Source organism: Sardina pilchardus, chromosome 14 (assembly GCF_963854185.1).
Source record: "Sardina pilchardus chromosome 14, fSarPil1.1, whole genome shotgun sequence".
Classification (NCBI taxonomy): Eukaryota; Metazoa; Chordata; class Actinopteri; order Clupeiformes; family Clupeidae; genus Sardina; species Sardina pilchardus.
In genome coordinates this window covers 25268222-25295737 of record NC_085007.1, presented here as the reverse complement: position 1 = coordinate 25295737, position 27516 = coordinate 25268222, and the positions used below count along the sequence as shown (strand labels likewise).

General features: G+C 49.6%; 1 protein-coding gene across 1 annotated transcript in view; it reads right to left on the bottom strand.

Annotated features, from left to right (window-relative positions):
- trabd2a (TraB domain containing 2A) overlaps positions 1 to 27516 on the bottom strand; it is a 54709-nt gene that overhangs the window by 5590 nt on the left and 21603 nt on the right. Inside the window, exons 3-6 of the mRNA XM_062555171.1 lie at positions 25627 to 25773; positions 25012 to 25186; positions 4692 to 4782; positions 557 to 799 (exon numbers count right to left, since the gene is read on the bottom strand). Coding sequence (XP_062411155.1) covers positions 557 to 799; positions 4692 to 4782; positions 25012 to 25186; positions 25627 to 25773 — 656 coding nt within the window. The remainder of the gene's footprint in view (positions 1 to 556; positions 800 to 4691; positions 4783 to 25011; positions 25187 to 25626; positions 25774 to 27516) is intronic.

Sequence of the window (27516 nt, the reverse complement as noted above, 5' to 3'; positions counted from 1 at the left end):
AGTCTCTAAGTTTCAAAACTGGAGGTGTTAAAATTAAGTTTATTTTATATTGTCTTAATTCATAACATGGTATCATTGTAATGTGTATGAAAGGGCTCTTGAAATCTCACTGAAGGGGAAGCTGGGACATGTTTTTGAGGAATGTTACTGGGCAATCACACAACCATTTCTCTGTTATGATTTGATTATCATTAAAATATTTGCCTACTGTTCACACAAAGAAAATGGGAACAAGCCCAGAAACATCGTTCAAAAACGTGCTGATATGTCCTCGCTCACCCAAGCCCCTAAACATACACTACTCACAAAAAGTCATAGAGATATTTGGCTTTCGGGTGAATTTTCATGATGAACCATAAAATCATTGAACCTTGAATCCTTCAGGTTTGGTGAACCTTATCTAAACTTTTGAATGTGCATGTCCAACAGTTCAATGTTTCAGTGCTTTCTGAACTGAAACATTACATTTCACCCGAAAGCTGGGTATCCTTTTTGTGAGACGTGTATGCTAATATGACATTCCTCCTCAAATCCCTTTCAGGCCCCGCGTGCTCACCTCTCCTCGATGCGGACCCACAGGTCGTTGAACTGCCGGTGGCGCTGCTTCTTCTGCTTGTTGCGCCGCTTCTTCTTGAGCTTGCGCTCCACCTTCTCCAGCAGCTCCAGGCTGTCGGGCAGGAGCATGTGCGGCAGCCCGTCCTCATCCTCCAGGGGGAGCAGGTCCAGGGACTCGTGCAGGAAGGGCTCCAGGGGAGAGAAGTCCTCCAGGTCCGAGTCCTGACCCTCTGACTTGGAGCCTCTTCCGTTGGAACGGTGGTGGAAAAAAGAGAGAGAGAGAGAGAAAGAGAGAGAAAGAGAGAGATGGAAGAGTGATTTGTGAAGACATTTGTTTCAGAGGTCAGATGGGATACAGAGATTTCATTTAGAGATGCATGGGAAGGTCCGTTTAAATTTCTGTTCATGCTGAGGAGGGGAAGGGGCTCAAGGGGAGATGGGCTCTCAGGAGCCAAAATCCTGTCAGACAGGAACTACAGAGAACCCACTGATACCCTTGTTATAGAGTATGTTATAATGTTAACAGGTTATTGAGAAGGACAAATGGACAAAATCACTGGGAAATTATTCCTTAGTGATGAGAAAAAGATGGTGTCCTTGACGCTGTCCAGCTATTTTCCGTCAAAAACAGACATGACAACAGATAAAAAAACAACAACAAAAAAAATAACAACACAGGAATGCCCTTGAAAAATATCTCTGAGATGCCAGAAGCAAGTTTTTTAGAAAGGAAAGAGGCAGGGCAATTTGCGCAAACACTCCCATCTGTTTTCATGTTATTTTCTCTGATGGGAACATTAAGGAGGTTGATGTCTGCGGCCTCCACATTTTGGGTGGAAGTGGTCTGGGGAAGTTCGGCACTAATCCTGGCCACGCAGAGATAAAAGGGGAGCATCTGCTTTTGATGAGTGTACTGCTTTGGCCGTCCTGATATTTTTTTCTTTATTGGTGCACATACATGTGGCTTCAAATGGTGTCTCAAACATTACAGGAATTCATTACAGCTGCACTGGCGCAAATAAAAGCAGCAAGCCAAACCCCCATCGACTCGGCTCGCGCATATTTACAATGGAACTTTCCGGACTTCCAGACTTCTAATGTCTCCTCCAATCTGGCATCTCATTTATTTCATAAATATCTTTGTGTGTGTGTGTGTGTGTGTGTGTGTGTGTGTGTGTGTGTGTGTGTGTGTGTGTGTGTGTGACTGTGTGTGTGTGACTGTGTGTGTGTGTGTGTGTGTGTGTGTGTGTGTGTGTGTGTGTGTGTGTGTGTGTGTGACTGTGTGTGTGTTTGTGTGTGTGTGTGTGTGTGTGGGAAGACACTCCCTCCTTGGCTTCTTAGAAGCATATCTTAGATCACCACTTGATAAGGAGGAGATTGTTTTTTTTCCAGAGGTCGTGTGAGATATCTCTCCCACCATCTCTCCACGTCCCTGGGTCTCTTGATGTGTTTCGGTCTGTTGGAGGCTGAGAGCGTACGACAGGGATTGGGGAACACACACAGCAGACGTGACCTGGCATGACGGAAAGGCGCAGTGAAAGACAAGAGGACAGCTGAACGGGCGAAGATCCGGAGGGAGAGATAGCCACCCATGGAGAGAGGGGGACCATGGGGAAAAAAGAGCCGATGATGGACAAACTGGCTCGGACTTCTAAGACGAGAGAGAGGATCCACACTCTCCCTCCCTCTTAAAGCGGAGGAGCCAGCACCAGTAATTAAAAAACATTAAGAGCCTGGCTCTCACCTCTTTATGGGGCAGTACGTCTTAGAGCAAGCGGACATGTCAGGCATGTCTGGACCTTATCTACCGAGAGCTTTATTTAGGCTAACGGCAGACAATGCGAATCAATGAGAGAGGTCTGCTTGACTCCTTCATAAGAGCTGTAAGCCCTGCCATGGTATGTGACAAGAACCATAAACACAAGCTCTCTATTAAAACGAGGGCAAGGAGATTACCGCAAGCCATTCCACTCTTGTGCCACAGACCAGCCAAGAACGGCACTTTTGTGCAGAGATGAGTAGGACCCACACGCAGCTTGGCCTACGAGGGCTGCTCAGAGCGTTTATGGCACATAACTCACAACCTCTCCTCGTTACGCAGCCGACTCGTTTTTTTCACCCGGCTCTCGCTGAAGCCACTCTGGCCTCGGCGTCTGCTGGGGTACACAGTCGCTGGCACGGTTTACAGCGGCGCGCGACAGCTCGCCGGGGACGTGTGGCGCTTTAAACCTCGACTTTGCCCACTCGGGACGGAGAAAGGAGCCAGTCAAGAGAGCGCGGCTCGCGTTCCTCGTCCAAGCTAGAAGCCGCCGCATGAGTGGCAGCGGGGGCACATAAAGGGTCCTTTCTAAGCGGGGGCGACCCCACGGGACCCTCTGCTGCTGATTATGTGGGTTTGGGGCTTTTCTGACTTTTTTTTTTGTGTGTCCGCCCAGCTGGGGCCGGGGCTTTCGCTCGCTCGCTCTGTTTTTCAGCTGTGGTTCCACTGCCCACAAGGAGGCATTCTCATACAGAGAAACAAAAGAGTGCAAGTGCCCCGGACTCTTCACATGGGACCACAGAGTGGAGGGATATCAGGATGCAGTTATACCGAAAAAAAAAAAAAACGAGGACTGAAGGAAGGGAAAGGGGGAGAGGGGGGGCGACGAGAAATTGCTGATTTCCATCTGCGCAGTAACGTCGAGTTTAGATCGCAAGGTCAGACAAAAGCAAGGGGACGGACATGTGTGACGGAGTCAACACTGTGGCTGCCGCACTGACCTCACTGTGCAAATAAGGCCGGCCTGTCACATTTGTTTATTTTTACTCGAAAAGCGGCTAATCAAGTCGAGTTCAAAACGGGACCAATTATACGATTAAGTGGATTACAGTCCTTTTTCGACTGTAAATGTCTAATTGTGACCTCACGACTGTGTGGAATTTATCAAGGACGATTAGCACGGGCCTTGTGACTGCCACGATGGCTGTGGAGATTTCGTCTTTTTTTTTTGCAGGGTAGAGCTGCAGTATCAGGTCTGAAGAGGATGGCTGATTTACAGTATAAGTGAAATTTTTCGATTACTTCGCAGACAACACATTTTTCACAACAGTCCGACCAGAACGCGAACATCTGTTTTTGGTCTGCGGGCGAAATTACACAAACTTAGGAGTGCGCTTACTTGGAAAATGATTTCCATTTGAAATCCAGTCGGCGAAACAGAGAGACAAAAATAAATAAATGCCACGCCGGGCCTGGGGGTGCGGGGAGCACCATGAAATGCAGCGGCGCATGTAACCTTACACCAATTTAAGTGATAAAATATGGCCCCGCCAATTTCGCAGAGCCAGGTTTTGAGAAGAAATCATAATAAGTTACAAATCTGCAGGAGAATGAGATCCAGTCCCCCCTTACCCCTGGTGCAATTGGGGGAACGGCTCGGGATAAAGGTGGAGTTAGGCCCTCTTCAGCCGGCTGGTTTGCCGGCGTGTCCTGCAGCCCGGATGGTTTCATGTCAGTAAAGTTGAACCGACTCTTGAAAGCGACGGGTAAACCTGAAAATCCCATGCAGCCCGAGAGGCAGCTAGGCGGCCTCTTTAGTGGCTTTGTGGTTCGAGGTTGTTTTTCACCCGGGGACACAGAGTGTTCCACACACACAGGGATTAGTCAGGGACACGGGCTGCATGACAGAGGCCAAAAACCCGACAGTCACCACAGAGCCCTTCCAGAACTTTGTCTCTGAACCAGGCTCCATTTCCCACAGCTCATAACGGGAATGTCATGTTCGGAACATGTCTCTTTAGCACGGCACGCTCTTTTCTCACAGTTGCACTGCCGTCGGCCATTCAGAAATGAAGAGCTTCCACTTCCACATGGCTGCTCATTGGGGCTTATCCGTAAACATGATCTGCGACGAGCCGGCCATGTTTTTTTCATGAACGTGTCTAGCTGTTGATTGGACAGGGATAAACAGAGGAAGCAGCTGCTCTTCGATATGGAGCCACCTGTGGCAGACAGGTCACTAGTTGAAGGCTCCAAAACTAGGTCCAGAGGGCAAGGTACACAGGATGGGAGACAGGGAAGTTGGGGGGGGGGCAGGAGGGGGGTTAAGGTATGTTGTGGGGTTGGGGTTGGTGCTGGTTGTGGTGGTTATTATTACCTGTTAAGGGGCTGCCCCGCGGGAGTGTGCTCCACTTCGTAGCCTTGACTCCGGAGCACATCAATCACTGTGTTGTTGCCCAGGAAGTGACCTGCAATATAAACAGTTCTCTTTTCAGTCTCCCAGAGCGCCGGCGGACCCCAGAGGTGTCAGTCAGATACACACACTCTTTCTCTTTCTCTCTCTCTCTCTCTCTCTCTCTCTCACACACACACTCACACACACACACACACACACACACACACACACACACACACACTCTCATAGAGCGGAAGGGCAGCACCACCCAACAGCCATCCAACAACCTCGACCCCCCTCCCTCCTTGAAACATAAGCACTCATGTGTAACAGAATACTGTATGTGAATGAAGGCATACAATTGGGGCAATATTTAACAAAAACAGCTGACTTCATTGACATGTAAACACTCCTCTCTCTCTCTCTCTCTCTCTCCTCACAAAAAAATAAATGCACACACACACTGGGACTTCAACGTATCATCAATCTGTGAGGGTCAACGACGGTTCAACATGTGGGTTTGTTAGATGCCATTTGCTCTGTCAAAGCAACCCCTTGACGTACATTTTCACCAAATGAGAAAGCAGAGCAAAACCAGGACCAGAGCGCTGGCTTTTGCTCCTCTATGTCACATTCGTCATCGTACGTCATCGTCCGAGCAACCCCGGGCACCAGAACTAGAACCACTTTCCTCCTCACATGCTGTCTTCTCGCACCCACCCCCTACAGCCCTCTCCCTCCCCACATCCATCCACTCCAACCCTCCCCACCCCTCCCCCCCCGCCCTCCACCTTGCCCCTGCTAAGCTAGGTGAAGTGGGGCATTGTGGGTTCAGGTTGCCCGTGTCAAGGGGTCCCCATTCTTCTCCACCCCGTCACAAAAGAAATGGGAGCTCATTGTGTGCACCAGCTCAGCCATGTACCGCACTGCTGTGTCAACAAAGGCCAGGCCTTTAATCTGACTCTAATGGTGCACGGGAGGAGCTGGCCGGGCCCACTGATAGAGAGGTTTAAGCCAGCCGAGCGGACCGGAGGGCTGGGGGGCAGAAGCCCGCAGGTGGGCACAGCACCAAGAGGGGGAGAGGGGGGAGAGACAGAGACAGTGTGCACACACCAGTCTGAGGCTGTAAAAACTGTTTTTTGTGCAATTGCGCTTTATTTGATCATCACAGCAGCTACTGCATGGATGGGTAATTGTATTATGCGGATTTGTGTGTAACAATTAATGCTGAAGAGGGACCTGATTTGTAACCGAGGTACTAAATATAAACGGCAGGCTGGGTTCTGGTATCACTACGTACTATATATGAGGAGGTCACGGTAAAACTGCCACTCTAAGCACAGAATAGTGAAAACAGCCCTCTGTGCTCAACAGGGGGCTATTTTGGATTGTTTTCTTGAATGGGGTTGCTTTTTTTACCCCTTTATTTCAGAGAGAAAACCCCTTTTCTCTTTACTTTCTTCTATGCATCCCCCCTGGCAGACCTGAAGCAAAGTGACACAGAGAGAGCCCCAAACAGAAACTTTCTCTCTTTCCCTGATTTATGGCTGTCCATTCGGAGGAGGGCTGGGGGCTGCTGGGGGCTGCGGGGGTGCTGTGGCGGTGGTGGCGGGGAGGAGAGGGGGGGTGAGGTGGGACAAATGGAGGCCACCTCCACAATGCGGGAGGCTCGGAGGGGACGACTTCAAAGAGGGGCCGTCACTGGAGAGGGAGGCTGCTGATGGGGAGGGAGGCGGGGGGGGGGGGGGGGCAAGTGGGGGGGGGGGTGTACGCCCGCTGACTGCTGGAGCTCAGCGACACGTCAGCTGGGCCTTTCAGACAGAGCAGCGGCCCATCACGGGGGGGCTTGGCTTGGCCGGCCAAACGTAAAGCAGCGCGAGATCATGGTAGCAGTAAAAAGGACCCCGGCGCTCCCCCATAAAGAATACCACTGGAGCGGCAGGGCAGGCGCTAGATGAAAGCATCTTAGCCACGGTGTTGCTCACAAAAATAAAACAGGGAAACGGCAGACGCTCAAGCAGAAAATACTGGTTAAGAAGTGTTAAGAAAAACAAAATGTGTGTTCATAATAAGTTCTTAATCTTAATCTTAACACATGCAAGACTAAATGTAGACAACAAAGAGCACGTCATGGTTATTTGATAGAAAAACATGTTTATGCTGTAAACTATTTATAAACCTTAATATTTTGTAATAGTTTTTGTCCCTCAGAAACCCACAGGCCTAACACAGGCTACACTCTGTGCACATGAATGAACAGTGATTCAGCGGTCAGACACAGTGGACTTATTTTAGTCCCTTATTTCAGAGAGTGTTGTAATTACTCCCCCCAGTCAGTCAGAGAGAGAGTCTTTAAGCTCCCAGCTCTGTCTCCCCGCCTCATGACTGACACTCGGGTCAGAGATTACACAATAACCGCCTGTTATTCTTGGGACGCTATAGCAACAGGTATTTTCCCGCACACATTCTGACGCAGACGTGCGAGCAGGGTTTGAGATCGGCCGAGGCATGCTGGAAATGTAGCGGGTTAGCGGTGGACAGTGGTGCAGTCCCAGGTCCCGACGCCCCTGATTCTACACTGCCGGTCAAAAAATGTTAAGAATATGTTCTCTCGAGTGACAGCTACGTCTGAGATATTTTCAGGGCTGTGAGTGGCAGATCAACAGTCTGGGAATGCCATTCTCGTTCACTCATCTGCAGTGTTAAAATGACAGGCCACGTGAAAGCGAGGATGAACTGGCAGAGGCAATTGCTCTAAGAGTACAAAAGAGTACTAAAATATCACAGAAAATTGCATCAAATAATGCCTATTACATTAGCCAGCCTAGCCTACTATTACAACTAGAACATGCTAAAACGTTTTAAATTGAATGGCTATTTCGTTCAGCAATAAGGTTTTGCCGGTCATCTATCGTGATTTCGCAGCCCTAATGATAATAATTTTTCTCCTCAAAGAACAATATAGCATCTTTGTGATGTATGTGTTAGTGCGCATGCGCGTACTGGGAATTTAGGTTTTGGGTTTTAACTCACGTTGTATAGATGTTGGATGCTGGAGTAAAGTTAAGCTGGAGTGACACTTGTCCGCATCATTATCATTACATCAAACATAACATGGTGTCAGAACAAAGTTGATTTAATAATTGACCATTTTTTATCAGAGCTTCCCCTATTCCAAAGAGCAGCCACCGCCACTGGGTTGATGCTATCACACTGTTATCAAATAAAGATTTGTTCAGTCAGGGGAACTGCTGCCTCTTGTCTCTGCACAGGTGCTTTAGGAATAACACAGAATTGCTGTGGTCTGTTTATAGAGTGACAAATTTGGCACTTTTAGCTTTGAGAAAATGAATTCCAGGTAAAGTGGAATATGAAATGAAAACACAGAATCCCACCCCGCTCTGCTCTTGAGGCAAAAGACCACGGTGGAGCACAAACAAAAACAGACACCGTTGATTAATATGATGGATGTCTTGGCGTGAGACGGAGGAGGAAAAACAGCGAAAAATTATGTTTTAATGTTTAAAGAATTGGAGAAAAAGCCAGCGCCGGCATGTAGACTATGTGGTGTTTGGCGGGCCTGCGGGAGTGCGTGTGGTTCCACGTCTGTTTGAATCAATCATGCGGCCACTGGCGTGAACGGTAGCCCGCTGATCTCATCTGTTGGGCTAGAACCTGTGGAGAATGGAGAAGTGGCTGGACTGGAGCCAGTGAGTGACCTGTCGGTTAGTAGCCCTCACCTCCCCCACAACACACACATCACTTCAGAAAGCTCTCCATTTCTGCCTAAGGCCAGGCCCTGTGTCTCCTCATTAACACTTTGTTCACTGAATATATCCATGTGTGTGTGAGTGTGTGTGTGTGTGTGTATATGTGTGTGTGTGTGTGTGTGTGTGTGTGTGTGAGTGTGTGTGTGTGTGTGTGTGTGTGAGTGTCTCTGTGAGTGTGTGTGTGCGTGTGTGTCTGTGTGTGCGTGTGTGTCTGTGCGCATGTGTGTCTCTGTCTTTCTCTTTGTTAACTGTTTGAACTAGACTGCTGTAGTGTTTTACTTTTTTCCTGTTGCTTTAGCTGTATGGGGCTAATGACGTGTGAAACTAGCACTAGGCTTAAGCAGAGCGATGGGACCTCCCTGTGTGTGTGTGTGTGTGTGTGTGTGTGTGTGTGTGTGTGTGTGTGTGTGTGTGTGTGTGTGTGTGTGTGTGTGTGTGTGTGCGTGCGCGCTTTGCTTAGACATCCGCCTAATCCCGGCAAGCCCACCATGTGTCCCTGACACTGATGCTGTGCAGGCCCACAGCTCTTAATTACCTCTCAGGGCTATCTCCACCGCCGCACCGCTAACCATCCAACCATCCAAACACGCCGCGCTCCTCATACAGCGCTATCTGTTGCTAACGCTCACCCAGAGTCTGTGAGAACATTCTGAGAAGGAAATCCCAAAACTCTAATAAGCAAAGACAAAGCTTTGTCTGTCAATCAGGGCTGGGAGATAAGAGGCTCTACCACTCGCCCAGGCCTCGAGGGCAGTGACGCAGACACAATGCTGGGACACTCGTCTCCCGAAGGGCCCATCCGTCAGGCTACGGAGCACGGAGGAAGCTTGTCTGAACTGGTGTCCGCTCTGTGAGCGAGGGAGCGAGGGAGTGAAAAAAAAAGAAGAGAAGAAGCAGTTGCCTTCCAGGCCTTCCTGTGCTTTTAGGCAGACGAGGTGAGAACGTGTGAAATTGGACCCATAACTCACGCCTTTCCCCCTAACGCCGCATCCCCCTCGGCTCAGACGGACAAGAACAGATGAAGCCAATTGATAGTGTTGAGTACTGAGATTTGGGTTCCCATCCCTGTTTGCTGTGAGCGTCTGGCTTCTTAGCGAACGGAAAAGCGGTCATATCCTCGTCAAGCAAATCTGGGAAATGAGAACGTGAAATGAACTCGGCATCGGCCTGAGGTGTGCAAGCATCTGCAAAGTGATGGGGGTGCTGCCTGCAAAAGCTCCCCCCCGTTTTTAAAACTGGGGTTCAGCAGTTCAAGTGCAACTAGGACCAGAGCCACTCAATGATCGCATTGATCTATGACCATGCCTCTTAAGTGGCTTGTTGACTAGACGCCAAGGTCAATCTTGAAATACTACAGCCTTTCTAGTGCCGGCCGCGCGGGCCACACAAAGCCCCCTGCGTTTTCGCAGCGCTCCGGCGAGATGGCGGAGATAAGGCCCGGCGTAGTGGCCGGCCTGAAAGCTTTTCTTCAAGACTTCCTCGGATCCCGGCTCTTAGAGGTCCTTTTTTTTTCAGCTGACGTTGTATATCTGGCTTTTTAAAGGCCCGCTCTCTCGCTCGCTCTCTCTCTCTCTCTCTCTCTCTCTCAGACCAATTTCTCTGAGGAGCATTCATGCAATCGGTTAATGCTGCACCAATCACTCCCTGGCACACCGCTGGGGCCTAAAAAAGCCACTAGTGTCCTCCAATTATTAGGGGGGCACACACAACCAAGGGCTCTTGAATGCGGCTCCTTTCCACACGGCGCAATATTTATATTAGAAATGGTAACCAGGATTGAGAGGCGGTTCTCAAAACATTACGCAAACCAAATAAATAAGCGGCGGCGTGCCGGCCTGCACCGGCCCGGGCCAGCGCAGCTGTTTGTGTATACATCGTATCCACGGGCCGCATTCCTAACAGCCCATAATCACCGCCGCTCGGCCGGAGTCTGATGGAGCTCGACTTTAACAAGATGGATGAGGCAGGAGGGGGACGGGGCGAACGCGATGGCACCGTGCCCTTCCCAGTCCCGCGTTCCTGCCGTATTAGGCCGTGTGGCGGGGAACGGGTAGCGGTGCCATTCCAAAGGCGGATGACTCTCTTGCTCTGGTCCTGGTCCTGGGTATGGCACGGCACGCATGTATAGATCTCATCTCAGGGAGAGAGAGAGAGAGCTGATGTGACAAGTCAGCTAGAAGCTGGAACTTGCTGTGAGCGACTCGTGCTGGGATCTCTGATCCTTGGTCAGCACTCTTGGCTCCGAAGGCTCAAGGCTCTGATGACATGCTCAGACAGAAAGGCTCTGTCTGATCCCCCCTCCCTCCCTTCCTCTCTCTCTCTCTCTCTCTCTCTCTCTATCTCTCTTTTTTCTGTGTGTCTATTCCCCCTCCAGGCCATGTCTCCAGTAATTAGGCTGCAGCAGCAGCAGCAGTCCGGCCTCGACTGAGATAACGTCCACTCTGCTGCTGCAGCCGCCGCCGCCGCTGGCTCCAGACGGAGGACAGCAGACTGGACAGAGGGGCTCTGGAGCCAGCGCTTCAGACACCTCGCCAGCGTCCACTCTCAGGGGCCCCAGCTGCCCCCCCGAAACCGCACCGAGGAATCACAGGGGATAATGCAAGCGGGTCGGGAGGTCAACAAGCAACCCCCCCTCCACACACACACACACACACCACCTACTCCCTACCCCCTTCCCCACTTTCTCTGTTGGCGAGAGGGACCTTGACAACTGTGTAAACAAGGCTGGAAGGACAGGGACTCCCTCACTGCCCACTGGGAGAGAGGGAGAGTTAAGGGAGACAGAGATGCTGGGCGCCATCAAAAGAGGGGGAGGGGGGGGGGGGCAGTAAGTGGGCCAAAGGTGAGCCTCTGGTGGTGTGTTTATGGGGGTGTGGGTACATAACCCCACCCCCCACACACACACATGCACACATCCTAGTAACACCTTCCACAACTGGCTTTATTTTTCTTAGGCTGCCTGATCTGACAATGACAGGGTGTGCTTTTTTAGGGGAGCAGACGTTGTCGGGAGTGCTCAAGGGCCCAAGACGGAGGCTCCTTTTTCCCGCGCCTGAGAGAAAACAGCCTGGAGCCTCTCAGAGAGAGAGAGACGAAGAGAGAGAGAGAGGGACAGACAGAGAGAGAGAGAGAGAGAGAGAGGGAGACAGGAGAAGGTTTTCACGTACTGGTGACACACACCTGATGATCTGTCTCTGTCAGGTCGGTCATGATTATTACTACAACGTTAGAAAACATTGGATTGCAGCTCAGCTGTCCAGCAGTCTGACAGAAATAAATCTTCCATTTGGGTCTGCCGCGGGAAAAAATACACTGTGGCTTTTCACTGTCATATTAATACCATATAAAGAGTAATGAGTAGCAGACACAGGAAGGCAGCTTTTTTTTGCATTGTAGGGATATTCTTATTCTGACTATGCAGTAATTCATCAATCCTCTCAAGCGCGACAAATCACCTCACTTTGTCCATCGACAACTTCAAAAAAAACAAAAAAGAAGCCCTCTCATCACATGAAACAAAAGTTCCTCATAAATATTGTCAGTCATAAAGACAGCCGAGAGACCACAAGCGACTTCCAAAATGAGCCGAGAGTGAGTACTGACCATAAATCGTGATTGGAAAATCACTGCTTGCGCGCAGCAGGCACAGACAGTGGGGAACTATATATGCATAACTGGCACGGAGGCTTTTGCCACTTCTGTAATGGGACAGGCTTGTGGCAGGACGCATGGACGGAGCGCGGCTCTGCTTTACTCGTTGGCCAGTCAGCCGCCCGCCGTGGACCTCAGGATCACTGGAGGGAGAGACGCCTCCTCCAGTTAATATACATATCAAATCACACACATGCTGCATTCAACCCTACTTATGGCTTCATTATGGATTTATTCAACCACAATCCTACTCTTTTTTTTTCAGGCTGACATTGAAAGGGTTCCTTTTCTTTTCCACGTGAACCGGCTACTCGCCCCGCAGTGGGAAATGATGGAAGGAGATTAGGTCTGACATGTCAAGAGACAAGTTCCGAAATAGACCCCGCTACGAAATGACAACATGATTACACATTATCGCACTCGCTGACGATTAACGCACAAAATGTCCCTCTCTTTTTTTCTTTCTTCTTTTGAGGGCTCGGCCTTTTTCTCCTCACTGTCAGAGTGTGTGATGGACTGAGCAGGGCCCTGCTTGTAATGGGCGGTAAATGATTGTGGGCTAGCCTTGCCTGTCTGAAAGGTTAGGCTTTGATATTTAACAGCTTGAGTTCCCCTGGACTGACTGGCTCCCTGGCTGACCCTTGCGTGACCCCGGCAACGAGTGAAGGCCAGGGGGAGGCCCCCGGCATCACCAGGGCCCAGGGCTAATGGCTTACTGTAGTCACATGGAGAAGGGACCGCCCGCACAGTCCAAATGACAGCGTTTAGAGTCCTACTCGAGGCAGTGGCAGACTGCTGGCCTCGCTCCGGACAACCCTACTCAGCCACAGTTTATGGCCTTGTAACTCACCTGAGCACTTTTAGAGTCTCAGGTCGGTCTATTGCCACGTCAATTTAGAGACAAAGAGCTGTGGTAAGCAGGGAAGTGGGGTGAACATCGGGCGGAGGGGGGAGAGAGATGGACCTTACTAGAGAGAGAGAGCCTATTGATTCCCAGAACTGGTGAGAGCAAAGCACAGGAGCAGTTCACACAGATACGGGCAGAGGGAGTGATGTAAAGTTGTGGCCATCCGAGACCTCGGAGAGTCTGAAAATTGAAACAAATATTAAAAAATCAGCGGGAGGAGTGAGATTTAATGCTTTGGAACCAAAGACGTGAGCCCTTGAGTGAGTGGAACATCCTCTCTTTCCACCCAAAGGGTCATAGATACAGTATTCTTTAATTTGCCAATCCAGAAAATGTGGGGGAAAATAGTCGGTTTGTCCCACTGGAGCAATAATTATTTGAAAATGGAACCGTGTGTTAACTATATTGTTTCTATATTGCCAGAAGCTGTATTTAGCGCACAAAAATATGTGAGATGTAAAGGGCTTCCTATACCCCACCCACGGTCATTTACGATGGTGAAATGACTTGAAGCAGAGTGTTGTTGTTGGAGCTTTTTGCTCTTGGCAAAAATATCAATTTTAGCTCTTGGCTTATTACGGGTACGGAGGTGAGCCCTGTAATAAGTCCAGTAAAGAGCCGACGCCAAGAACCGAGCCAAATAAAACCTGCCCATGTTATTTTAGTATTCTACTATACGCTCATTAATACTTATTCCACCCTGTTCCAAAGCTGAAGTCATGATTCTTTTAGTAACGGGAAATTTCATAAGTCAACGACTAAATGAATTCTCATTACTGCAGTACACAACATCAGAGGTTTCACTGGGAGAGTGAACACAGCCCTGAAGCAAAAGGTAACCGAGGACAAGCCAAGGAGCTGAAACTGCCGAGCTCATGCAAAACAGGACACGTGCATTTGCAATTAAGGTGTGTTTTGGTTGGATCGGGGAGGTAACAATAGAACACCCAAACACATCTGTCAGTTCAACAGAGGTGATAACTCACAGTTCACTTCCCCTTTCACTTCTTAAGCAGTCCTGAAGGAGGGCAATTAATCCTCTCTGAGCTGTGGTTTTGGGGTGCTCCTCAAACTGACATATTGCTACTGCTACGCTAACGAACCTCAATCAAGTTAGAAGCCCAAGTCAAGAGAGGGGGCAAGTCAAGCTGTTTGGGGAGGCAATGGAGGGAGAAGGTTCTGCTAGTGAGAGGAATTGATTCCAAAATATTTTCAAAAAGAGTCTCTTTTGCCAGAATCCACACAGAGAGGGCTGCAGAATAACACAATTTAATATCATGCTTAAAGTATTAAATGAAATTTAATGACATTGAGAATGTATGGTTGGAAAAACTTGCATGAATCGATGGCTGGAAGTAGCTCAAAGTCCTTGTGGATTACTTTCTGATTTTGCTAGGGTGTGAAAACGTCTGCAAAGGACTCCATTGAATGCCACAAAAAAGATCACAGGAATATAAAAGAAAACAAATGAAAGAAGTGCTTATAGTGACAAGATCCATGTCCTGGATAAATAAATGAAGCCACCGAGACATCTTTCATCTTTCGACTCACACAATTCTGGCACGCAATCTTTATCCGACCATCAGCAGAGGTTCTGGAGCCAGAATCTTGTGACATGGCTGATTGCTAATAAAAGACTCCGACTGGTGGATCACAACAGTGGTCAAAATCCCCCACCGTCCCCCCACCTCGCCTCCAGAATTGCGACAGAGAAGAGGCCTGACTCCAAAGGCTCTCGCAGACCAAACATTCTGAGTTTCCACAGAAGCTGGTGTTTATGGTGCTCCCAGCCATGCAGAGTTAAGCAGCACGGTATGTAGCACTTTTACAGGGTTCACTCGCTCACCTCCGTATCCACGGGCGAGCCAGTGTCCCCAGGATAAGAGAAACAGGGAGGTAGGGAGGGATGGAAGGAGGGAAGAGGGGAGTCCTGAAAGGAAATGATAAAAAGCTTTGATTTCTATTCAGTGGGAGAAGCGAGCGGAGAGGGAGATGTCAAACATTTGAGGAATTTTAAGTCTGTAGATGCCGGAGCGATACGATGGGGGGGACCTGAATAGGCACTGTGGGGAAGAATTGGATTTGAAAATGAAATGCTTAAGAAGGACCACATAGACTTTACATGGGCAAGAGTTCAAGCTGGAGTCTGCCTCCGAGCATTAAAGCACTGGCTCTTTTCAAAGGCGAGCATGCAGCCAGCGCACCTTAAAAATGATTCATTAGCGTGTTTCCATCAGTAAAAGAGTGACAGCTCAAATGTCACCGCCATATTTCAACTCTGAAAAAAAGGCGACTTTGCGGTTGTTCTGTGACTCACTTGACCAAGAGAACAATCTAGAATAGAGCTGCCAAAGCCCCACTAGATCTCCGTATTGGTAGAACTCTGAATTGAAAATGCTAGCTTTAGTGTGTGGTTAAGGTCTGGCCATTTTCTCGGGTCCCTGAATAAATATCGGAGAGATGCTGGATAAAAGCTGATGGTAAAGTCACGGGGGGATATCAGGCCTGGGTGATCTGTCTCCATTAAAAACACGAGTGGGTGGGTTAGTGGGTTGCAGATGGGTTTGGGATGGAGTGGAGCAAGGGGGTGGTCTCTGACTGCATGCCCAGAGCTGCTAACTCCCCAGAGGGACCAGAGCTCCAGGCCCCACAGACACGGCGGCGTGAAAGCGCCCTGCTTAAATAAACCCAGCGTCTCGAGAAAGTTCTGGAGGTGGCCTTCACCCCTCTGAACCGGTGCTGGATTACATATCTCTGGCACGCGCTGCCAGCCTGCCTCTCGGGCTGCCAACCAAAGCACTGGCACCGGGAGGAAGGCGCGCGCGAGAGAGAGAGAGAGAGGGGTGGAGAAGCCAATGGATTGACCCCTCTACCGGTGTTGCTGGGCTGCTCAGGCCAGTGTGTGGGGGGACGGGATCAAAGCAGGGGAACCACTTAGCTGAAAAGGCCGCCGAGAAAATAAACGTCTCCAAGGCTCCCTTCTGTGTTCATTGTCTCACATATCACACGTTTGTGCCAGGGAATTCGGGTGTTTTTATTATTTTTCTCCATTATAATACAATCTCACAGTTTAAAAAAAAAAATGACTGAGCTTGTTAAATGTAATTGTGGTGAGAGCGGTGGCAGGCGTGGTGATGACTGGCGAGTCTGGTGTGATCTGTCTGGATGCCTGTGGGGTCCTACGCTGAGGTATCGGGAAGTGGATTGGGGTTGAGTGGGCAGGATCAGACTGTTGACACGGGTCTCAGCGTCTGTTTCCTCTTACCCGGCCGTGATCCTGTGTTCCTCTCCTACTCCCCTGCTCTTCATCCAGAACGCATCTCCCATGATGCGCTGCAGAAAGGGGACGGCCTGGGTGTATTTCCCAGAAACCTTGTAAACAATGCTGTTATATAATACAACTACGCAGCGCTTCATATGGACCCACTAAACAACTATCTCGAGTTGTGGTTCCCGGAGAAAAAGAGTGCAGCGCATATTTTTCCTATTATGTTTGTATGGCGCGGTGCTTGATCCTGAATTGCATTAGCTGAAGCATTATCTTGTAGCAAAACAATCCTGCCAAATGAGTGTTTCACATGGATATTATCATCTACTTGGGTCCACAGTTTAACCAAAACTTTCTCTGCTGATATTTCAGTGTCAACTCATTTCTTTTGCCTTAGGAGTTGGAACGTAACCTCCGGTAGATCATTGTGACACTTACGATTCTCTTGGTATCAAAGTCTTGGCGACATGAGCATGCAAAGCCTCCAATGTAAATGTTCAGGGCAATGACATCTATGGTTAGACATGCTTTGAATAACCATTGGATTTAAAGAAATTGAAACCGAAGTACACCCTCAGCCATTTCAAAGTAGCTCAAATGAGGTGAAATGTCCTTTCACTGACCTACTGCAAAGCTTCAAGCTAGAGGAGAAAGTATTAAAGCAGGCAAAAAAAGGACTAATCCCAAGCTACAATGCAAACAGGCCATAAACACCTCCAGCAGGAAAGGGTTGTAAATCATTGCAGTGGTGTTATCATGCCGGCTTTGCCTTCCGGGGCCTTCCAGCTTAACGGTCCGGACTTAAAAGCTCCTTTGCTACGTGCGACGCCGCCTTTCAGGATGGCCACCACACCGTGCCACTAATAACGAAATATGTAATTTCCCTTCCTTTTCATTGTGCAGAGCCGTTTGTGGAGCGTATGAACGTTTGGCCGCGGGGCAAAAACATAAACCCCCATTCCAGGTGCATGCAGGCCACAGCTATGAGTAGGAGGAAGGGGGTCAAAGGGCAAAGTTGAGATGGGTTCAACCCTTTCAATACATCAGAGGCGGGTGTCACGACATGTTCTTGCAGCGCAGCTCTGGAGCGCTGTGGTGAGACAGGCCGCAGATCCTATCTGCCGAGACGGAGCCTTGATGCTGCTGACACAATGCTGCGCCTCGGGGGCCTGTTAAGGCGAAAGAGTCTTGGCCGTTCCCTCTGGAACGCACGCTGCCGCGGACACCCCTCTGTAACACGCGGAAAAAAACGTGCCACCTCTCTTGCCCAGCCACCGCGTTTGGCACCTCGGGGGTCGTCGGTGCTATTGGACGCCTCTTCTCTTGTTTCCACGTTTAAGGCGCTCCGAGGCTGAGCTCATAAACACTTTCACGACCGTTGCGGAGACGATAAATCAGTGGGGGGACACCCAGCACCTCGACACCATAAAGGCCGAGCCGTCCCCGGGCCTGCCAGTTCACCAGCAGACGGCGTTCCGCTGTTTAACAACCACTCGGAGTGCGGTGTCTGTGGGGCCGGTCCAAATCTCTCTCCCGCGCGCTCTCTGTCTTTTCCTCTCCCTCTTTAACTTTTGTTTTGACATCTGCGCCAGATTTATGTGACAAGCCACAGCAAAACAGTTGTAAAGTATTGTTATATGAGATCCAGGAGGTTGAAAACATGCTAGTTTATACATGTCTCAGTTTGATTGCTGGACGCTGTCCGTCCCTCCGCTGCCCTCGCCGTCAGCTGGAGGCTGGACTCTGCGGATAAGTGACTGGCAGAACATGAGTGGAGCGCTGAGGAAGGCATGAAAACTAGGCCTCAGAACCGCACCAGGATGTGTCATACTATCTACCCCCCCATGCACTCACACACACACACACACACACATACACACACACACACACACACACATGCGCACACACACACACACACACACACTCACACGCACACACACACACACACACACCCACGCTGACATCTCAATGTGCTTGTGCGGCTTAAGAACACATTTCAGCCCTCACTCTCGCCTGCGCTTAAAGCCTAGGCCTCTCACTTCACACGTCTTACGAGCCCCGGCACCAAAAGGCCCTTAATTGTGTGTGAAAAGAATAAAACACTCAAATGTAAACACAGAAGGCTAACAACCACGCTCGTAATTACTCACCCACAAATATTTAAATGTGTGGAAGAGAGTGAGTGTGTGTGTGTGTGTGTGTGTGTGTTTTTTTCCTCCTTTTCTTCCTGGGGACTTGAAGAGCTTGCTCTGTGTAGTGAAGCAGCATGGCTCGAGCTGTGGACACGTGTGTTTGCTGTCGCCTCGGCGCGTGCGTGTGTGTGTGTGTGTGTGTGTGTGTGGGGAAGAAAAAGGGTCTCTGGCTGTCGGGAGTGAGCGAGAGCACGGTTCTCTACAATATGTAAACATATCACTTTATTAAAAAGCAGGGCCCGGTATGTATGTATGGCAGTCATTAATGAGGGAGCGGAGACTGAATGGTTACCTGTATCGAGTTACTGGATTCTGCAGGCGCGAGAGGCAAATAACTGCTTCCACATGCCGCCTTCACAGTCTCGCACTTTACTCTCCACGCAATCCACGTCAAAAATTAAAATCCCTCAAATATTTCTGGGGCTGGATGGGTGTGGGGTGGTGTGGGGGGCGGGGGGTGTAGAGGGGTTGGGATGGAGGGTGGGCAGCAATGCTTCATTCATGCTGGAACTTTTCCGGTCTCAATGAAAGTGTTTTGGCCGCGGCAAACACTGCGTCGCTTGTTGAGAGAGCTTGGAACACTGATAAAACTCTGGGCGCTGTAATCGCTTTGATCAAGTTCATAACGCTGAAGTATGCAGCGCTCAGAATTACGGCCAACTTGAGCAACAGAGCACCACCACACAGCCAACTTAGAGCAACGCTCTAAATAAACGACAACGCTAAATTAGTACCGAAAATATTGTGATTGTCTGACACATAAGCGACTCTTGTCATCTGGTACAACATCTGCACATCTGGGTGCTGACAGACTCTCTGCTCCTTTTCTAACACAGCAGAATCAGGAGTAATGGATTCATTTTTGGGGAGGAATTACCATGAAATCTAATTAGAGGCCAAGCCGCTGCTTTCAAGGTTAGCTCCTGCCTGCGAAAACAGATGCCAGGGTTGCTCTGGCTGCTGGGCAGAAACATCAGGTGCTTAAGCGTCAATGAGCGACCTAACAAACTGATGATTATGTCAAAAACGAAAGTCGTCTCTCCTTCTTTTCTCTGAAAAGCATCTGATGGTCTGAGAGCATGTTCCACAGTGTACGTAAGCTGAGTAAATAAACTGCACAAGCTCTCCAAAGAACGGCACATTCTCATTGAAATGAGCTATGGTGTCTATTCTTGGACGAGGGATAATTGACATTAAATGAGCAATTAAGGGTCTTTTTGGTCATGACATGCACCACTTGGGAGTGAAACATGCCGGCGTCTGTTTCATCTGCCCACGTGTGCCAGCCTGGGCACTCTCTGAGAGGTGGACTGATTAAGGGGGCAAAAACTGGACTGGTACCTAGTGACTGGTCATAGACTCAATCTAAATCATCAAATGGAGTTGAGTTTGTCCACGCCTGGCCTCATTGCAATTAAGCGGTGTGTGTGTGTGTGTGTGTGTGTGTGTGTGTGTGTGTGTGTGTGTGTGTGAGAGTGTGTGAGTGTGTGTGTGTGTGTGTGCATCTGTGTGAATGAGCGAATGTGTGTGTGTGTGTGTGTCTGTGTGTGTGTGTGTGTGTGTGAGGGAAGGAGAGAGAGCCAATGTGTGTGTGTGTGTGTGTGGGGGGGGGGAGGAGGTGTGGAGGTCTGGCCTGTGGCCTCCCGGTAATGACTCTCGGGCCTGGCCCTGCGCTGTGGAAGCTGCTGACGTGACCACACCACTGTGCTCCACACCAGCACGAACACAACATTCCACAGATTACTAATGTATGAGAATGGAGGAGGGGGCCACGGAGGAGAATGGAAGGGAGAGGAGAGAGAGAGAGAGAGAGAGAGAGAGAGAGTGGGGGAGTGGGTGAATGAGTAACAGCAAACAAAAGATGAGGAAAGATAGTGTAAATTTATGTGAAAATGTCACATCAAGATTATGTGTGTCAGAAAGAACTATGCATATCTGTGTATGCATATGTGTGTGTGTGTGTGTGTGTGTGTGTGTGTGTGTGTGTGTGTGTGTGTGTGTGTGTGTGTGTGTGTGAGTGAGTGTGTGTGTGAGAGAGAGAGAATGTGTATACGCACGCACATATGCGTGCAAGCAAATCACCACTATGAGGGACTGTGAGAGAGACGAAAAGAAAGGGGAGAAATTATAGCTCTGGTTTTGGCTCCGTCTTCGCCTGTCACTAGAGATGACATTAGGAGTGAAGTTCCAAGAGGCAGAAAGGCTTCACATACCGAGCGTCACTCTCGCCATCATCTCAAACCACAGACAGGGCTGATTTCCAAAGATCACTCGCTGGTATAAACATCCTCTCAGTCTCTCTAACATCTCTGTCCTGGCGGTGTCGGGAAGATAAGATGGCACTTCAAGGATGCGGTGGAAGTCTTTGATGAACGTATCGCTATCATGGCACCTTTCTCAGATTTGGGGTGCATGGGATATCTTCACGCGTATGGGGTTTTCAAAGGAAGGTCACTTGTTTTCTTTATTTTTCGGAGAAACATCCCCCAATGCGGTCAGCAATTCAACATGCTGGAAATATTTTGAAAGTATATTCTCTACTGAAAATTCTTTCTCCAAGCAAAATGGAGGACAAAAAGGAAGTTGATCCTCCCAGTGTCTAGCCAATCAGGACATGGAGCTCCATGTGTCTAACCAATCGAAAGCAAGCACCATTCTCATGTCAACCGCATGATTGTACTCACGTCATGCGGCTTTGTAGTGTATGTGCATCACCTTTCAAAACAACTAACTTCCACTTTAATTGCTGACTTAAGTTTACTGTACAAAACTTTTCTACACATCTACTGTCTGCCACTAAGTCTCTTCTCAATGTAACCTTCCAAGTTGCATTGCTCTGCGTACGTGTCCCACACACACAGACACACGTACACACGTACACACATACAGACAGCACATCTTTTGGGCTCATTAATCTTTAAACAGCATGAGTTCAGACTGTCCGGCCTTTCGGTGTGCCTCAATTTTCCATTGCCCCTCCTGGGGCAGGGGGGCAACTGAGGACAGCTCCGCACAGAGCCTCTCTCTCTCAGCTGATTGCCCCGCAGAGGGACCTGGAAAGGGCTCGTTGTGTACGCAGACAGGGGTCAGTGGCTCCCCCCCTTGAAGCTGTGATTGACAGGAGATGCAAGGGCCCGATAAGCCTGGCCTCCCAGCTGCTGTTACAGGGCCAGGGGTGGCCCTGCCATGAAGGCGGCCATTGTGGCTCTAACTGCTGTCTCTCAGTTTCCACCCCTCAGGGGAGTAATTAGGCCATGTTTCCCCCCTCAGAGCAATGGTGGGCTACATATACAAGCATAAGAGAGAAAGAGAGAGGGAGAGAAATGGAGACAAAGAGGGCAAAAACACAGGATACTGGAAAAGCAAGAAGAGATGGCAAAAAAAGTACAAGGGTGAGAAAGGAAATGGAGTGAAATAACAAGCAGGAGCCAGTCGAAAGACTTGGAACAAAAACAGGAACAGGGGCAGAGAAAGAGCAAGAGAAAGAGAGAGAAAGGAAAGAAAGAAAGACAAAAAGAAAGGGAGAAAGAGGGTCAACTGTGTCCTGCATCCTGAGTCTGCCTACTAGAGGGCAAGTGGGCAGATCGCTTTCACTCACCTCAGTGGGCCGAGGGCCTCGTAAAAAAAAAAAAAAAAAAGGGCCCCGGGGGCCGCCTGATGAAATGGAGTCCTTGTTAGTCCCGGCGAGCCCCGGTCCGACGGGCCCATTAGTCCGCCTCTGTTTTCACTCACAGACTTCCTGCAGCCACCGAACGCAGCAGACTGTGAAGACCTCCTCCACTCCTCCTCCTCCTCCTCCTCCGCCCTCAGACCTGTCGGTCGGTCCTCGGGAGAAACCCGAGCCTCGGCAGCCCCCCGTGACCACCGGCCCCCCTAAACCAGGAGGGCCAACAACGCGACACACGAGCAAACACGAACGCGCTCGAGAGAAAGCATTTATCACCGGCGAGGGGGGGGGGAACAAGAAAAGGAGAGGAGAGGAAAGAGAAGGGAAACGGAGTGGTGCACGTGAGCAGGGAGGGAGGAGGCCCCAGAGAAGCTGGAGGCGTAAAAAAGGCTTGGGACCGGCGCAGGCCATGTGAGTTGAAGACAGGGGTGGAATAAGGCCTCATGTTCGAGAGCCTGTGGCCTGCAGCAGTGGTTGTAATTCTGTGCGCTTGGTTTTCTTTCCAGGATTTGCCTTTTTGATGGAATACGAAGGACCGCGCTTGGGGACTGACTTAACAATATCACCCCCCCCCCCCCCATTTTCCAGAAAAATTGCAGTGAAAACAAAAACAGCTGATTCAATATTATCCTCATAATTGCCTCAAGCTTAATTCAATTTCACTGTCTGCAGACGAGCCCAGTGTGTCACAGTATTTTCATCAACAGATGTATTTTCGTCTACCTTTCTCCCTCTCGCTTCTCTCTTCTCTTCTCCCCTCAGCCTGTCTGTTTCTCCCTTTCTTGGTGGTGGTAGGGGGGGGCATTCTTCCTCCATCTGCTGAAGTTCCCCGTTGATCAACAATGTTGCCCCTCTCTTCCTGATTGCCACCCTGACGCACACAGGGCACAGGCTCCTGCGATGCCCATCTATAACAATCTCGTTCCCCTGTGGTGTTGGGGTTGTGAGACTAATCAGACGAGGCGAGCTCAATCTTCCTGCTCTCTCAGGTGTCAGATGGGCAGGTAATTTGATAAAGAGCCCCGATTCTTGCACCGCGGGACTCCAAAACAACCGGTGTGATTCTACAAGGCTCCCACTAACCAAGACAAATGTCGGCTTGACTGAGTCGCGTACACACAGTGTCAGCAACATCAGCCCCCCTGCCACACACACCCACTAACACCATCAGACACACACAAACACACACACACATACACACACTCTCAACAGGTTTGTCTGGCTTCTCCCTTTCTCCCTCTAAAAAGACCTCTGCTTATCAGCAATCTTCTCCAGAGACCGGTGCTTGGTCACTGCGGAATTCTAATTGCTTACACCTTCTGTCAAGCATTCCCCCATTGATGGTTTTCAAACTGCCAGAAACCTCCGTGAGTAAGTTAAACAAACTATTGTGCAGAGCCGCCTCTATCTTATCTCTATTTTCATTTCCAGGAGGGGTCAAACAAGCACCTCGCGGCTTTGCACACTCTGGCCGCGTTGGCAGAGATAACTCGGCAGGACCCCAAATTTAATTATTCCTCCAGCAAGGAAAAAAAAAGTCCTGCCAGTTCCAGGGCCTTTGGGCCAATAAAGACCACCTGTACAAGGCATGAACCTTTCTAAAGACTTCTCTTAACCACAATAAAAGGCATGGCAGGCAATAAGGCCCATCTCCGTCGCAAGGCTGACTGACTTCATAGCTCTCCGCGGGAGTATGGAGGGGGGAGCGGGGGCGGGTGGGGCGTCTAGTAAATCCTCACCACTTTTGCCAGCGTCATTAACGGGAAAAGTGATGTAATCCCCTTTGAGGGCTTGAATTTCAATTTCACACCTATGGGAAGCACACTTTGAAAGTAGAAGGGCCATTTTATACGCAGCTGTAACCCACATGATTGCGGACGCCATGGGGGCTGGGCTGGGGTGCAATGCGATGCGATGCGATGCGGAGGGGGTTTAGGAGTGAATGCCATGCTCAGCTCTGGCCACGGGCTCTCCACCACTCTTTCTCATGCTGTGCCCAGCTTCCAGTCCAGAGTTAAATGAAGTAATCCAGCCCAGTTCCAGTCCCACCGACATTACCACCACCTACTTACCACAACCTTGCCCGAAACACGGGAGTTTTTTTTTGTTTTTTTCCCCTTTCTGTTCGCATCACCGTGATGTCTGGTCTGAGAGAGAGCCGACGAGCCTCTCAGCGGAGACTTTCTCGCTCTCTCTCTCTTTATCCTTTCATTGTGGCTTTTAAAAACTCGAGATGACTGCACTCTGACCTAATGGCCGGGCGCTTAAGCCTCCTTCTCCTCGGTTCTGCACGAGTGCCGTGGTCACAATGAAAAAAGGAATTTAAGTCATTTGTTCTAAGTACCTTTAATCAGATTTTCAACTCGTTTAATTTAATGCCCCGCTTGGGCCCGGGACCTGCCGCTGATCTACAGATGACCTGGCGGTGAACTGCGGGAGGCCAGGGCCCCAGCTGTGGAGAGCCGCTTGAAGTTGTGTTTGTGAAACATCGCCCGTAATGAAGCAAGAGTGTGGGGGGGGGGGTTGCAGAGCGAGGTCAAACAGTCTCCCCCAGTTAGTCAATGTGCAAACAAATAGATCAGTTTTAGGTAGTTATAATGTGACTGGACTGATTTCAAAGTGACCACAGTTTGACTCAAATAGCAGACACTTTTATACTTAACCTAACTCACAGCAAAGGCTATGTGTTAACTGTGTATGCCCCCAAACTAGACTTTTGCATCATTACCACTCTGTTAAACCAGCTTACCTGTAGGAATGATTGGACAGTGATCCCAGGAGGATGCTCTCTCAAAACAGTACAGCATCTTATTAACATGACTGTCAAGTTGTGAATTGTGATCTTACCGGCGCCGAAGGCGAAAAAGAAGCTCTTGTCAGGGTGCTCCTCCAGGAGGGCTCTCACTCTCTTTCCCATCCTTTCGTTGCGCTTGTAGATCAGCTCCTGTCTGAAGTAGCTGTCAATCTCCTGCGCTGTGATCTGCTCGCTTGGTGGCAGAGTGACATTATTAAAGTTGGGGACCTATGGGAGGAAACGGGTGGGGATAGTCCGTTAGGAATAGAGGAAGCAGAAGAGCACCAAAACTATTTGCCTGCACGCACAAAAAATTGTTCTTCAGACCAAACTGGTATCCTTTTGTGTGGACGGGTAAGAAGTTTGCAGAGGAGAGAGCTGTTTTCCCTATTATGCAAAGCCATTAAACACTACTGGCATAAGGAAGCAGCCACGCAACGAGGCCAAGTCGGTTGCTTGTGGTATCACTAGGCGATTACATAATTAATGTGGCGTGTGCTCGGAAAATTCCAGAGATGCTGCTGTAGTTCGGGGACTTACATCGCAAGTTATCTTTCTGCAGCACTACTGAGCTTTTTATGTTCTTTATCAATGAGAAAACAACAACTCAAGTAAAGGGCCGCAAATACAGTTATGTGGAGGCTTTGGAAGTGTTTGTAGATGGATACCTGTGAAGTGTCATGGTTGAAGATGATGGAGTTGAGATCTCCACAGTTGTAGTGCTTGATGAGGTCCTCGGTGGTGTACGGGATTTGCACGCTGCCTGCTCTGAGAGACTCTTGCTGCAGAAGGGTCTGATTCAGGGCAAAAATAACCTGGCAGACAGAAAATGAGAGAGAGAGAGAGAGAGAGAGAGAGAGAGAGAGAGAGAGGGGCATGATATTACTGAGATGAACTGTTGACCGAGTGCATTATGTCAGGAAATCAATCCTTTTTAAGTTTCCTTGAGTTTTGACATTGATCAGACCACTCCTGCTATGGATCTTCAGAAATAGCTTCATGACATGCCTGGAATCAGTTCACAGCTGATGGTAAAAACACACCGCGTTGCGTGGACCCAACTTGCCCCCGACGCACATCCTGCTTTTCATCACCTGTACGGTTCTGGCACAACGGGGCCGTTCTCACGGCTACTGCCATGCGAGGCAGTGTTCTCTGTGGACCCCATTCCCTCAGAGCTCCTAAACCCTGAACAACCTTCTGTACGGAGATTAGATTAGACTGGGGACCAATCGGAGGGCAACGAAGTCTCCCTCACATTTTCCGATTAACAGGCGCTGTCAAACGGAAAGAGAATTAAGAACATTTTCTTCCAACCCAATTTGAGCTGTCAGGCACCCAGGGAAATGGGACTTTGGAATCTTTTGTGTCATCAAAGACCTTCCAAAGGTCCATGTGAGTGTGTGTGTGTGTGTGTGTGCGTGTGTGCGTGCGAGTGTAACTGTGTTTGTGCATGCATGTAGGCATGTGGTCTAAAAGAACCTCTACTTTAAATTAGCTTACTCTCTCTCCCACTTTCTCTCTCCCCCTCTCTCTCTCATTCTCTGTCCTTCTCTTTTTTGTTTATGCTGTTTTGGCAACCCACCATTGTCCCACCATGAAATTCTGCTGTGTTTCCCCACTGGCCCTGGTCAGGCCTGCTGTTTCAGATTACCCCTGCAGCACCCTGAGATCTCCCCCGAAAAAGCTCCTCAAGCACCCCGCGATTGATCACCAACAATGGCCCTAACCCTCGCCCAAATAACAACTTTATTTGTTTCTCAACGGGGAAAATCAATCAAACCGACCCACCCACCCATCCTCCTCCTCCTCTCAACACACACACACACACACACAGACACACTCACAGTCACACACGCACACACACACACACACACACACACACACACACTACCCCCACTCTGTGTGAGCGCGGCACAGCTATGTAGTGTGGACGCAAGGGGCCGCATGAATTTATATTTCCCCACACACACACACAGCCGCGCGCAGAGGGGCATCTTTTTCATGTGTTGTTCTCTACAGTGCTCGGCTGACACTCTTCGCCACGGCTGTCATTGTCGGGAGCGATCGTATAGGAGAGGAGGGCAGGGCGCAGCAGATGCCATCTTGTCTGGGACAAAGGCTCCCCTCGGCACCCCTCTCCACTCCCGCACTTTCATCCACCTCGGATCAAAGCGCCACTCTGCATATGAAAAGGGGCCGGCTTTATGCTGCTCAAATTAGCCTATCGCCACCCTGCCAGCCTCCCAGCTCCTCCAACAAAAAGCCCACACATCTGTTCCGAGCCACATCTTCAGGGGCTTTCTCTGCCCGGCCATCCAAGGGCCTTTCAGAGCATTAAATTATGGTGCTCGCAAGAAGAGGAGAAGGGGCTGGTTGGGTTGGTTGGGTTGGTTGGTTGGATGGTTGGTGGAGGGGCTGGAGGAGGATTGGGGTGGGGGGGGGGGGGGGGGGGTAGGGAGGGAAAGTGAGGAGGAGGAGGGGGTCAGGATCATTCATACAAAAAAAAGAAAAGAGGGGAGGAAGAAGGGAGGGGTGGTGAAAGTAGAAGAAGAAGG